Source organism: Camarhynchus parvulus, chromosome 21 (genome assembly GCF_901933205.1).
Source record: "Camarhynchus parvulus chromosome 21, STF_HiC, whole genome shotgun sequence".
Lineage (NCBI taxonomy): Eukaryota > Metazoa > Chordata > Aves > Passeriformes > Thraupidae > Camarhynchus > Camarhynchus parvulus.
Window position 1 is genome coordinate 1,832,573 of NC_044591.1, and position 13,272 is coordinate 1,845,844.

Sequence of the window (13,272 nt, forward strand, 5' to 3'; positions counted from 1 at the left end):
TAACAAAGCTCCTCATCATATCCTGGATGTGGGAGAGCCTGTGTGGGTTTAAAATGGAGCAATAAATAGCAAAGGTGGCGGGGACAGGAGCATTGTGCAGCCCTCACACCCCAGCTCCCTGTGCCACCCCAAATTAATCCATCTCCCCCCAGGTCATCCTGTACAAATCCCAGCTCAGCAATATCCTGCTTTTATTGCAATATATGATTTCCTTTGCAATAAAATCCCACCCCTGGACCTGTTTCCTATCTGTGATTATATTCTTGTTCCCCGGGCACAAAGGTTGGCTCGTGCCCTCGGTGGCGTGGGCAGAAGGGATAATGGCCTTTTTTAACACCAGGATTTGGGGTTTGGGGGGAAGGGAGGCAATACTGCAAGGGAAATGCCCATTTTCCACAGCCTCTCCCACCAGTGAAGGGGAAGCCACCTTTTATTCCCCGTTCCCAACAGCCACTCTCAGGACGCAACGTTGAATTTTTCCATTAAATTTATGCCCCTGAAGTGTTTTCCCATCAAACAAAAAAAATCCCACAAATAAATATTAATTACAATTAGTTATTCAGATTAACAGGGGTCTGTGCTAGAGAGTGGGGAGGTTTTTCTCAGTTATTTTGGGATTATTTGGGGGGACAGGGACGGATGCTCATGCTGCTTGGCCCTGGCAGCCCACGGGAAAACACGGCAGATCCGCATTTATAATTTTTTTTCATTTTGTTTCATTTTCCTTTTTATTCGGACATTGCAGAAATAGCCCTGTGTAGTGGATAAAAGTGCAACATACACAATATTTAAGAAAAGGAGGAAAGAAAAACCTGCCTTGAGGTCTGTCAGTCAATCGCAAACAGAAACAAGAACCAAGCCCGGGCACCAGAGGCGCTTTTGTCCCCCCTTTTTTTTTTCCCCTTTTGTTTTTATGCACGTCATGCAAAATAGTTAAAAAGAAAGATTAGAAAAGAGAAGTCAGAGAAAACCCCACGAGAGATCGACGGAGCCCTGGAAAGAGCAGAAAGCTCCGAGTGCTGCTCGTCTCGGGGAGGGAATCGCTGCCCTCCAGCATCTCCAAGTGTTTGGCACTCTTGTGATTACATTAAATAATTTCTTTTATATATATGTTTTAATACAGTCTATTAAAGAGAGGAAACTGCCACAATATAAGGAAAAAAAAAAGAAAACCAAGATCACCCACACTACAGACTGCATGGTATTTAGAAAAGCTGAGCGACCCCCCCCCCCCATACATATAAAATCTGTCCCTTTGCTCACAGCAACCAAGAAGTACAAGCTTTAAAAAATAAACCAGCAATTCTTCCTTCAGGCCTTTCCTTTATAAAAGTTTTGGTTTTCCCCCTCGAGAACCTTAAAACGTGACTAAAATTAAATATATATATATATATATCTATTTTATATAATTTCCCAACATCCAAAGACATCAACATAAAAAAAAAGAAACTCATACAGAAGGGGATAGCGTGGTACATCCAAGTGCACGGATTCATTTTTGCAAGATTAAATCATGTAAACAAGGTGCCCGCTGGGAACAACCCTGGCCGGAGGGAGACTCCAGGGGCTGTTCCCCCCGCTCCCCCCATCTCCCGCTGCCCCCTTTCCTCTTACCCCCCGATCTAGCGCAGCACAAGGTTCATCAGCCCGAGAAAAGCCATCCCGAGTAATTCAGAGCCGCGGCGTGCCTCCTCCGTCCATCCCTCCGGGCGGAGGGTTTGAAGCAGGTGACTATTTTCCCGATTACACAGATATATTTTAATTTATTATCATTTTTGAATTCACGGCTGGGCTCTGGCTCGCTCGCTGCCCTCCCCTCCGCGCGTCTCCGGAGGGCAGGACGAGCCGCGGGGCTGCGGGCGGCGTTCCCGGCGCTCGGCGCTCGCTGCGGGGCTGGGGTTATTCTCTGCCGGTCACCTGTGCCATTGTAAACCGACCCCACCCCGGGCCTCAGCCCAGCGTCCCCAGGGAGGCTTTAAACACCGGGAGGGGCCTTTTCGGAGAGGTTTTGCAGCACATCATCAATTCTATCATCTTCAATAACCACTAGAAAGCAGAAAGAAACAGAAGAGCGATGAATTTTCTGCCGCCGTGCTCCCCCCGCCCAAGGTCACCCTGGGGGGGGGTTGGAGGGGTCCCACATCCCTGGTGTGGCTGCTGACAAAGCGACACGGCCCCGACCGTCGCAGGGCACCTGGCACCGTGTCCCGTCCCCAGTATCGCACGCCCCGGCACTGGTGCCCGGTCCCTGGGGACACTTGGCAAAGGACATGTCCCTAGGGAAGGTCCCCTCACCTCTGTGCCCTGCGGATGGGATGGTCCCCAGGGAATGTCCCCTGTCCCTGAGGAAGGTCCCTGCTGCCCTACACCCAGTGAAGCGTCCAAGGCACAATGTTCTGTCCCCAGGGAAGGTCCCGGCTACCCAACACCCCGGTGACAGTCCTTGGGACGTGCTGCCTGACATCCTGCAGGGAGTCTGGCGCATCGTGCCCCGTCCCCGGGGACGCTTCCCGGTGCCCTGCATCCCCGAAAGCTGCTCGATGCCCCATCCCTGGGAAACATCCACGATGCCCAACATCGCTCAGGGAGCCCGGTGCACCATACCCTGTCCCTGGGGACGGTCCCCAGTGCCCTGCATCCCTGGAGAAGGTCCTCGGGACGCGATGCCCGACATCCTCAGGGAGCCCGGTCATCCTGCCCCGTCCCTGAGGACGGTGCCCGGTGTCCCGCATCCCCGGGGAAGGTTCCCGGTACACGACGCCCAACACCCCGCGGGACACCCGCTGCACCCCGCCGCATCCCTGGGGCCGTGTCCCGCATCCCGGGCGGCTCCCGGTGCGCCCCGGTCCCTCCGGCACCCACCTCTCTTGCTGCGGCCGATCTGCCCCAGCTTGGGCGGCCGCTTGCCCTGCCCGCCGGCCAGGAGCCCGTCGCCGCCGCGGAGGCGAACGGGGAAGGGCAGCTGCCCCACGGCCGCGTCCCCCGCCAGCTGCCCCTCGCCGTAGGGCGGCCCCTCCGACATGGGGGCGGCGGGGGGACCCGCCGCCGCCGCCGCCCCCCGACAGCCTCCCGGGGCGCGGGGCCCGCGGGCCCGGGGCAGCGGCGCAGCGGGCGCGGGGCAGCCGCCCCGTCACATCCCGGCCCGGCCGGCGCTGCTCGCGGCTCCGCGGCTGCGGCGGCGGCTCCGGCGGCGGCGGCGATAGAGGAGCGGGAGGCGGGACCGGGAGGGGCGGGGCGGGACGGGCTCGGCCCCCGGCACCGGCGGCGGCACCGCCCCGCGGGCTGATCCCGCACCCCGGGGATCCCCGGGACTGCCCCGCCGCCTGCCCCGCAGCGTCCCCGGGGAGCGCGGAGCATCCTCAAGGAGCCCGGGCCTGCCCCGCCGGCTCCCCGAGGAGCACGGAGCTGTCTCGGAGCATCCTCGGAGCGTCCCACAGCATCCGCAGAGATCCCAGAGCCGCCTGGCAGACACACTGCGGAGCCTGGAGCTGCCCCGCTTCATCCTCCGGATTCCCCAACCTGCCCCTCAGCATTCCTGGGGAGTCCAGAGCTGCCCTACAAGGACCCTCGGAGAGCTTAGGTGGCCCCACAGCAGTTTTGGGGAGCCCAGAGCTGCCCCACAGCCACATCTGGGGAGCCCAGACTACCCCACAGACACCTTTAGGGAGTTCAGAGTGAGCCTCTCCAGCCGGTCCCGGAAAGTCTGGAACCGACCCCTCCACAGCGCTGGGGAGCCCAGCGCCAGTTCCCAGGAGCCCTGGGCACAGCCTCACGTGCCCTGCAGAGCCATCTGTGGCCTCTGGCACTTTGTGGGGGGCTGCAGGGTGGGGGGGGACTGGGTGTGCTTGGCTGGGGGCCCCCAGGACCCCTTCCTGCACGAGCCTTTCCTGGGGCACTGCAGGAGGACTTCTGAGTCACTGTGAGCTTTCCATGGGGTTTTCTATGCAGAGTTACCACAGCAGTGTGGGTCATTGCGGGTATTGCCTGGCAAAGCAAGTGATGGGAAGGTCGGGGATAACATTTTGGGACAGGCCACAGCTATGCTGGGGTGTTCAGGCATCTGTGATGCATCTCCCACAAAAGGGAGCAGGAGGACAGTAGCAACAGCAGCAAAGAACCTGTTTGTGCAAGGCTGAGTTACAGGGTTTCTCTGGAATTGGGAGCCTGGCTCATTTTGGGGCTCAGCAGAATGGAAGGACAGGGTGCCTGGTGGTGCCAGGGCTGGGGTGTGCTGTCCTGGGGCTGCTCCCATCTCCAAAGCTCTCGTTTGCTGAAATCCTCAGCCCCCAGAGCTGCACAAGCCCCTCTCCCCTGCACTCCTGCCCGCCCCCGAGCTGTCAGCTCCTTACATAAGGTTGCAGCTATGCCCGAGAAATCACCGGGAAAGCTTGGAAACAGGAGGTGAGGGGTAATGGGGAAGCACAGCCCCTGCAAGGAGTATTTTTAGGCTTTGCCTGATGCTCCATTCCTGGGCAAAACACCGAGGCTTGAGGCCGTGTCCTGCACTGGTCTGAGGGGGATTGACCTCCCTGCTGTCCCCAGTGAGGGGATGAGATTTTTGGGGTGCTCATTCCCCTGAAGAGGAGGGACACCTCTTCCAGCAGATGGGATTCTGCCCTTTCAATCTGTCTGCTGGGTTTTGGGGCTGCAGTGTGGCTTTTTGAGCTGTGTTCTGCTGTTCCCTCTGGGATTCTGTTCCTCGGGCTGCCTGGCCCTGCAGGCAGCCACCGCCATCTACAGCTGGTGGGACACGGCCCCTTCCCAGCACAGGAATAACCAGGGACCGGTTCCTCCTCAAAATCCAGTTCTGGAATAACCAGGGACCGGTTCCTCCTCAAAATCCAGCACTGGAATAACCATGGACCTGCTCCCCCTCAAAATCCAGCTCTGGAATAACCAGGGACTGGCTCCTCCTCAAAATCCAGTTCTGGAATAACCAGGGACCGGCTCCTCCTAAAAATCCAGCACTGGAATAACCATGGACCTGCTCCCCCTCAAAATCCAGCTCTGGAATAACAAGGGACCTGCTCCCCCTCAAAATCCAGCCGTGGATTTGTGCCCCACAGCCAGAATGCCCTTCCGGACACTGCCCGGCTGCTCTGGTTAATGTTTAATGAGAAACAACTCATCATTTTCACTGTAAATTCAGGGGGTTTAAAATGCCACTCGATGGGAATGTTTCTTTTTAAATGTGTCTGGGGGATGTGGATGGCTCTGCCTGGAGCAGGGCTGCCCAGGGGCTGCCTCAGTCCTGGGATTTTCAACTGCTCCTACTTGAGGCTCCCTCATTCCCCTGGAATGTTTCTCTAATTGACCTCCCCAGCAAACGTTAACTGCAGCAGCACTTTGGGTCCATTAACCCTCTTGGGTGCATATGGGATTTATGGCAAAATAGGAGTGTCAGGGAAGGGAATTTTCCTTTTTTGTGTCACTTTGGGGGTTTGGCACCACCTGTGTCATGAGGGGACAGCAGTGACTGTCATATCCAGTGCAGGGGGGACAGGGTCCCCCCATCAGCCAACCTCCACCATGGCTTGGGATGATCCAGGCTCACCATGTCGACCTCAGGGAGGACAAATCTCACCACTCCCTGGAATAATCCAACACAGACACACTTTTCATCCTATTTTATTACTTCACATCTCGATTGCTATCCCAAGCCAAGCCAAGCACAGCCATCAGCCATTGGCCACAGCACTCTCACATCCCCATCCTCACACCCTCGTGTGACAAAGCCATTTTGGGGGGATCACAGAATTACCTGTGTTCACACCCGCTGGTACAAGCTCTCCGACAGCCCCTCCTGCTCTCCTAGGCCTTGGAGCCCTTTGGCAGCCTCACAGGAATTCTGCAGCCTCCCAGAACCCTTAATACATTTTATTTTTGTTTTCCCATGTTTTTATCAGCTGGGTAAGGGGCTGCAGGCTCTGTAACCATGACACGAACCCTGCGAGTCCAAACCTTAACAGAAGAGCTTCAAGCTGCATCTTCCCCCAAGCACCTCACCCTTTGCAAAGAATCATCTCTCTCAAAAACACCTCCATAGCACAGCATGAGCCCTGATCAGCGGCAGAGTCACCTTTTCAGACTCTGCTCTGCCCCCTTGGTGAAGCACCCGCTCCCTCAAGCTCCCTCCCCTTCCCCAAAACCCACCACCCAAGCAGCGAGGCGACAAAACCCCTTTGCCAGTGGCAGCTTTAAATCCAAAGTCTCCCCCCTGAGAACCACAAAAAATTAACTGTTGTACAAGGGAACCACCCTGGTGATGCCCTGCCTGCAGATGGGGCACTTTTTGGGCTTGGGAAGAGCCTGGTAGCACTCGTGGCAGGAGCAGACGTGGCCACACTCCAGGAAAACGCAGGATTTGGTGCTGCTCAAGCAGACCACGCAGGCGTTTTTGAGAACCTCGCCCCCGTCGGTGCCGGTCAGGCGCTCCTGGGCCTGCCGGAACTCCTCCTGCATCTGCCGCAGGTGCTGCCGCTCCCGGTGGTGCCGGTACTGCTTCCGCAGCAGGAAGAACAGCACGGCGCAGGTGGCAAAGCCAAAAACCACCGTCAGGATTTTCCAAAACCGCACGCTGGACTCCTGTTTCTGCAGCAAGGACTCGAAATCCAGGGAGCTCAGGTAGTAGGGCATGCCCTGCTTCGGGGGCTGCAGCTTGATGGTGGCATTGTCCAGGACCAGCTCTCCCACCCCAGTCAGGGCTGTGCCCACCTTCAGCATCTGCTCTGTCTCCTGGATGCCCTTGGGACGCTCCCCGCTGATGTAGTGGCCGATGACGTCCGTGAAGGACTGCACAGAGGGGTGGAATTTCTCATACACCGTCTCCAGGCCGAGCTCGGCAGCGTCCAGAGGCTTCATCACCCGCACGGTGACGCCGGCGCTGTCCTCGGCAGGGACCAGGTCAAAGGGGTGGTGCTGGTTCTCTGGTGGATGATCTTCTCATAGTCATTCCTGGGGAGGGAGAAGGGGGGGAAGTGAACTGACTGCCCCTGATGGGAAACACAGCCTGGGATGGCCTGCTGGTTTTGGGGACTGCCAGATGGGACACGCCCTGAGTGGAGTTTCTTTGATGGGGGTCTCGGGAGTGTGCAGCCTTTCCGTTCTGAGGAGGCTGTAATCTGATCCTAAGACTCCTCCCATGGGACACCTGATAAAACCCCGCCCCGCGTATGTGTCCCCCCTCTCTGTTCTCGGCTCTCTGGGCTTTGCTCGGGCTCCCGGGACTCTGCCTCCTGCCCCGCCATGGCATGGGGTGAGGGGTGGAAATAAAATGGACTCTCGTGCTAAACAAGGAAGAGACTTGTCTGTTTCCTCGCTGTCGGCTGTGGCCTCCCTGGACACGATCGTCACTGTAGCCACATGCTGCTACACTGGAGAACACCTTTCCCCTCACGGCACTGTCCAGGGGTGCACGAGGCCACTCACCCCTCACCTCGGTGCTCCACAAGCAGTGGGGGCTTCCCCCATCCCCACCTCCTCACGTGCCTGTGGCATTCCCAGCTGTCACAAACCATCCCGTGAGGGGAAGCACCACGTGTCACACATCCCAGTTTGGTGGTACCAAATGCTTATCAAACAGCATCACTGGGCTCTGTTTCAGCAGCTCTGGATTTGGGTGTGGGGATCACCCAAATCCAATTAATTTCTATTCTGCTAGTGGGTTTTCTTTTTGAAATGCCATCCTCTGGTGGGGTAACAAAGTGGGGCTGATCAATCTTCAGCCCATGTTGGGTTACTAGATGCTGTCTTCTCCTCCAGCCCCTCTGTGAAAGCCCCAAAATCAGCCAAACCCCCCATTATGGCAGCTGTCACTGTGGAGGCTACTTTGGGACCCAGCTTTGAGGCACTTGGTCACTCTGGCCACGCCCGAGGCCATTTCAGGCTGCCAGACCCCCCAGGGGTACCACAGGGGTTTGAGGGTGCCAGGCACATACCAGAGGTGGGTGGTTCTGTTCCACACCATCTTGTGCTCCTGCAGTGTCAGCCTCTGAACCACCCCCTTGCAGTTCTCCACAAACTGACTGCTCAGGGTGTCCTTCACCGAGCGCACCACACCTGCAATGAGAACCCAGGGGCCATGTGAGGGCTCGTGGAACAACCCCTGGACCATGGGGAATGGCCTCACTGGGCGGCTGGGAAGAAATCCTTTCCTTCCTGTGAGGCTGCTGAGGGTATCCAGAGAAGCTGTGGCTGCCCCTGGATCCCTGGAAGTGTCCAAGTCCAGGTTAGATGGGGCTTGGAGCACCCTGGGACAGTGGAAGGAGTGGAACTGGATGAGCTTTAAGGTCTCTTTCTACCGAAACCATTCTAGAATTCTAAGATGGGGGCAAAAGGGCCAAGAGCCTGTGTTTTGTGCTGTCAGGAGTCTGTGGCTGCTTGGCGGGGGGGAAATGACCTGATGGGCAAGGGAGGAGGAGCTGGGGATGAAATCCCCCAGTGAGGAGCAGCTGTGGGGCAGGATGTGCCCCCCCCACCCCCGGTTGGGGCTTCACTTCAGGTCTTGTTTGAAAGGAATGAGGGATTTGTCTTCACAAACAAACTGTGGGTCTGCTGGTAGATAAACCTAGATGCTGAGAGAGAAAAGAAACAATGGGAAGAACCACAAATTCCAGAGGATTTCCACTGACTGACACAAGGGAGGGAAAGTAAAAGGGGAAAGGAAAGGAAAGGAAAGGAAAGGAAAGGAAAGGAAAGGAAAGGAAAGGAACACATTAGAAGGGAGTTGTAGGTATCAGGCATTTTGGGCAGTCTGCACCTCCCAAGTGCCTCAGTCAATAGGGAAAGAGAGAGGAAAACGCGGCCGGGAAGCGGGAATAAAAAGGAGGCTGCATCCTCTAGTAATCTGAGAGGCCCCATGGGAAATGCCCATGACCCCTCCCTTGGTTCGAATAAAGTTATAGAACTCCTCTGTTTCCTTTTTGGACATAAACCTCTGGTGTTCGTACACGACCTTACCTTCTATGACTGCATAGGGCACACAGCGTCCGGGCGCCTCCAGCAGCACGGCCCGTAGGTCCCCGTCCAGCCGGACCTTCCTGGCGCCCTGCGGGAGCAAACAGAGGCCGCGGCTCAGCCGGCGTGACCAGGCCGCGGCTCGGGGGACGGGCACATGCATTGCCCCGTCGCACCCCTCCCACCCACCTCGAGCCCGCGGGCCACGCGAGCCTTCTGCCGGTAGATGGAGTAGAGCAGGGCGGTGATGGCGCTGCTGGCAGCCAAGAGCACGGCCTGCGCGGCCGAGGGCCGCCCGCCGCCCTCCATGGCGGCCGGGCCCGCCGTTACCACGGCAACCGCGCGCCGCGCCGGCGCCCGGCGATGACGTCATGAGCGGCGTTCTGGCCGCCGCAGCGCCGCCATCGAGACGGGGGGTCCGCCAAGGCCGGGCGGGGCGCGGGGGCTCCGCACGGCCCTGCCGGGGTGCGGGGTCACACACAGTATCCCCCCACAGAGGTTGTGAGTCAGGGAGACGGGTCAGAGCCCGGCCCCACGGAGCTTTAGGGGGATAAACCCCATCCTTGGAGTTTGGGGGGGCGGGACAGGTGGCAGCCTCCGCACCCCTTTACCGCCACCTCCACCTTGCGGTCCTGGGGAAGACAGGAAGAACTCCAGCCTCACCAGTATCTGAGGGGGATTAGCCCAAATCCCAGCCATCCCTTAGGATTTTGGCAGCTGGCCCCAAATCCTAATGCCCCTGGGTGTGTGGGGGGAGCATCCCCCGTACCCCCCCTTCCACCTTGGGGCTGGGGGGCAACCCAAATCTCACCTTCTGCTAAGTTTGGGGAACAGTGGTCAGACCAGCGCCTGTCCCCCCGTGGCTGGGAGGGTTTATCTCTCCAAATCCCAGCCTTATAACACCTTGGGGAAGGGCTTACAGCCCCTCGCTGGGCTGTGGGGCAGCAGCACCATGTGGCCTCCACTGCGGGGGCTGAGCCTCAGGACGCAGACCCCAGCCCCACTTTGCAGAGCCCTTTCTCCCACCCCACAAAGGGCCATGGCAGGGTGGCAGGTCCCTGCCGGGGAGGACACAAACCCACTCACACCCCCACCCTCCTATCTCCTTACCATTGCTTATTCTGGGAAAGCAGCAAAAGGGGAAGAAAAAAAATAGCCATTTTTTGTAAATTATTGATCTTCAGGCCCTTGGTACTAATTTGGAGCGGGGGGGGTGGTGGTGCAGGCAAGTTAGCTCTCCAGTGGGGTCCAAGGGGCCAAACCCCGTCACTGCTCCCCCGACGTGGGCGGCACCGCCACCCCCCAGCTCTGTATTTAAAAAATCAAGTTGCCATGACTACAGAGAGCAGCTCTCCCCCGCCCTCGGTGCCGCAGGAAAGCACCGTGGACCCCGCAGCCCCCCCTCCCTGGCTTGCCTTTCGAGGGGTAAAAGCAATATAAACCCCCAAACTGCCTGAGAGCTGAGCTTAACTCTGTCGTCCGCCGGGGTCCGGGCGAGACACAGGCGCCGTCACACCGCAGAAAACACACATTCATTTTATTATTATGGCCGCTGTGGAGGAGGCACGAGAGCAGGTTCATGTGCGGGGACGAGGGGGGGTCCCTGGGGTGCAAACCCACCCCCACCATGGGTCTTCCTGCAGACGGAGCCGCCGTCTTGTCCAGATTGCTCCCCGAGGCGGGTCCCGCACCGGCTCGGGGCGCACCGAGGGCACCTCGTGTCCCGCCGGCGCTCAGCACACGGCGGCGCGGGGCCCGCGCAGGCTGCAGCCCCTCATGTCGCTGGCCAGCCGCAGCACGGCCGCTCGCTCGGGGTCCCCCAAGGGCGGCCCGGCGCCGAAGGCCTCCTCCTCCTCCTCCTCCAGGATGGAGCTGAGCCTCGGGGCGCAGCGGGCCCGCTCGGCCGGCGGGCGGTAGGGACACTTGGCGTTGAGCAGCCTGCGGAGCGGCACCAAGGGCACGATGGCGTCGCCCAGGAGCTGCTGCTGGACGTGGCGGAAATCGCTCTGTCTCTTGAGGCGCTTGAACTCGTTGAAGGCGGAGGCCGAGGTCTGGTAGAGGAGCAGGGCCATGGCGCGCGCCTTGTCGGCCTTGGAGACCAGCACGGCGTGGCAGCGCAGCACCACCGCCTTGTTCTTCACCTGGTGCCGGTACACCCAGGCGAACACCTTGGGGTGCCGGCGGTCGGCGGCGCAGTAGGTGATGCGGTGCAGCAGGTACGCGTGGCCCGGCCGGCGGGCCCCCTTCTCGCAGGGCGTCATGCGGATGCCATGAGGGCCCAGCGTCAGCGTCATCTTGGCCCCGCCGGCGCCCGCCTCGCTCTTGGCCCAGATCTTGCCCACCGCCTCCTCGGTGCAGCCCTCGCCCTTGGCGTGCAGGGTGACGGCGTTGCCCAGGTACCTCACCGTGTACGTCGGGTCCTCCTTGTTCAGCTCCACTTTCTGGCGCTTCCCACGGAAGACGCTGCCCAGGCGCTCCAGCGGGCACTCGGGCAGCAGGTCCGGGCAGGAGCGGAGGAAGCCGGCCAGCAGCGCCGCGTAGCTCAGCCCCGGCCCCAGGCTCTTGCCTTTGCACTTACGTTCATTTTCCACCAGCACGAACTTGCTCCGGCGCCAGGGCAGCATCTCGGCTCCGCTCCGCTACCGCCGGCCTCGCTCGCAATTAGCGGGACCACCCCCCCAAGCCCCGAAGCCGCACTGGGGGGTGTCCCCGCACCCCCCGCGCAGGGGGTGTCGTGCCCTACCCCGGCAGCGGGACGCGGCCTCGTGTCCGATCCGGCTGCCCACGGAGGATGCGGAGCCGAGGAGCCGCCGCGTTCCGGGTGCCGCCTGCGCCTGATGCTGCGGGAGCGGCGGCGGCGGCGGCGGCTGCGGGGACGCGGCTCTCCGTGGGCTGCTCCACCTCCCCGAGCACGCGGGGAGCCGCCGGTGAGCGGCCCCCGCCGGTGAGCGGCCCCCGCCGGTGAACGGCCCCGTGCGCGCCCGCTCCGTGCCCCGGAGGGAGAGGAAGCCGGGGGGAGCCCAGCCCCCCATCCCCATGCAGCAGCCAGACCCCCAGCGCCGAAACACACCGGCGTCAGGGGAAATTCCCTCATTTCCCACCCGGGTGGGGGGATGATTTTGGGAGGGTCAGATGATGGCTTCTGGCACGGGAACGACAAAAAGGTGGGGGTTTTCCCCCCAAATCAGTACGTGTCACAAGGGTGTGTGCCAGGATTTGCAGATCATGCAGGTTTGCTGGCATTTTTTCCTCCAAACCTCCCATTTGCTCCTGTTATTTCCAAGCCAGTCAGATCTCCTTGCTGCTCCTCTCCTTTTGGGCTGAGCTGGCTTTTAACCTGTTGCTTTTATCTCTGGCCAAGGCCCTAGGACAGCTTCTCTCCAGGAGAAATGGAGTGTTATTTCCCCATGGCACAGCTCGGGGGGAAGTTTTTGGGGAGCACTGCGAGGTTTCAGCCCTGCAGTGGAGTCTGAGGCTGAGGCTGCTCAGGATTCAGTGCCTTTGGCTCAAACCCTGATTTCTACCTTTTTTTTTTTTTTTTTTTTTGCCATCTGGACATAAAGCGGGGAGACCCCTGAGCTTGGGGATGCTCTGTTTGCCTTGGGATTAAAAAACGGAGAGGAGAAAGGAGTAGAATAACACCATGTTCCCCCACTTTTAGGGAAGAAAATCAGAGTGGGGTGTTGCAGGGAATGGGAAGCCATTTCCCAGCAGCTTCCCAGATTTTCTGCAGTTTGAGTGAAGCAAATACAACCTTAAAATAGCAGCTTCACAGGCAGACAGCACCAGCCCCACTCTCTCACTGCCGCGGCCTCGACAGCCATGTAGGATTTTGCAGCCAAAATAATAAAAAATGCATGAATTTGTCTGTTTTTCAGCTTTTCTGATGCAAACATGGGCTGTATGGTTTGCTCCCAGTGCAAGGATGGTTTTGGGGAGATGGCAATTAGGGAATTAGTATTAATGAGGGAGATTTCTGTCTGTGCTAGCCTCTGTCATAATTTCTGTTCTTGCTCTTGTTGACTGAGGTGAAGCTGTGTTTACTTGCTCAGTGTTCATATTGAGAGGGCAGATGTGAATGTGAACCCACCCTGGAAGCTTCTTTATTTAGAGATCCCACATTATTGGGGTCAGAGGGGCTGTGCTGTCCCTCTACACTGGTTTGATCCCACAGTACCATCCACAAGTTGCCCTAGGACTGGTTTTCCTATTTTCTCCCAGATTTTGGGGGGCAAGGGGGGCTCTGCACCGCATTGTATATAGGGGAAAACAACCTAGATTTGCACTTGAAAGCTGAGAAAAAGAGTTGTGGGCTGG

General features: G+C 58.9%; 3 protein-coding genes across 3 annotated transcripts; all 3 read right to left on the bottom strand.

Moving 5' to 3' along the window:
* Window positions 1-709: 709 nt before the first annotated feature.
* Window positions 710-3,186, bottom strand: CAMK2N1 (calcium/calmodulin dependent protein kinase II inhibitor 1). Its single transcript, XM_030963719.1, has 2 exons — window positions 2,863-3,186; window positions 710-2,046 (listed from the first exon to the last, which is right to left on the bottom strand). The coding sequence occupies exons 1-2, from the start codon at window positions 3,020-3,022 to the stop codon at window positions 1,976-1,978; spliced, it is 231 nt and encodes a 76-aa protein (XP_030819579.1). The 5' UTR covers window positions 3,023-3,186; the 3' UTR covers window positions 710-1,975.
* A 2,426-nt stretch (window positions 3,187-5,612) lies between these two features.
* Window positions 5,613-9,283, bottom strand: MUL1 (mitochondrial E3 ubiquitin protein ligase 1). The gene is given in 5 exon segments (XM_030963821.1): window positions 5,613-6,914; window positions 6,917-6,954; window positions 7,938-8,058; window positions 8,959-9,046; window positions 9,145-9,283. Coding segments are annotated over 5 exon segments (1,047 nt in total). The 5' UTR covers window positions 9,265-9,283; the 3' UTR covers window positions 5,613-6,234.
* Window positions 9,284-10,477: 1,194 nt separating this feature from the next.
* On the bottom strand, window positions 10,478-11,837 carry FAM43B (family with sequence similarity 43 member B). The gene has a single exon (XM_030963886.1). The coding sequence runs from the start codon at window positions 11,577-11,579 to the stop codon at window positions 10,689-10,691; it is 891 nt and encodes a 296-aa protein (XP_030819746.1). The 5' UTR covers window positions 11,580-11,837; the 3' UTR covers window positions 10,478-10,688.
* Between the last annotated feature and the right edge of the window lie 1,435 nt (window positions 11,838-13,272).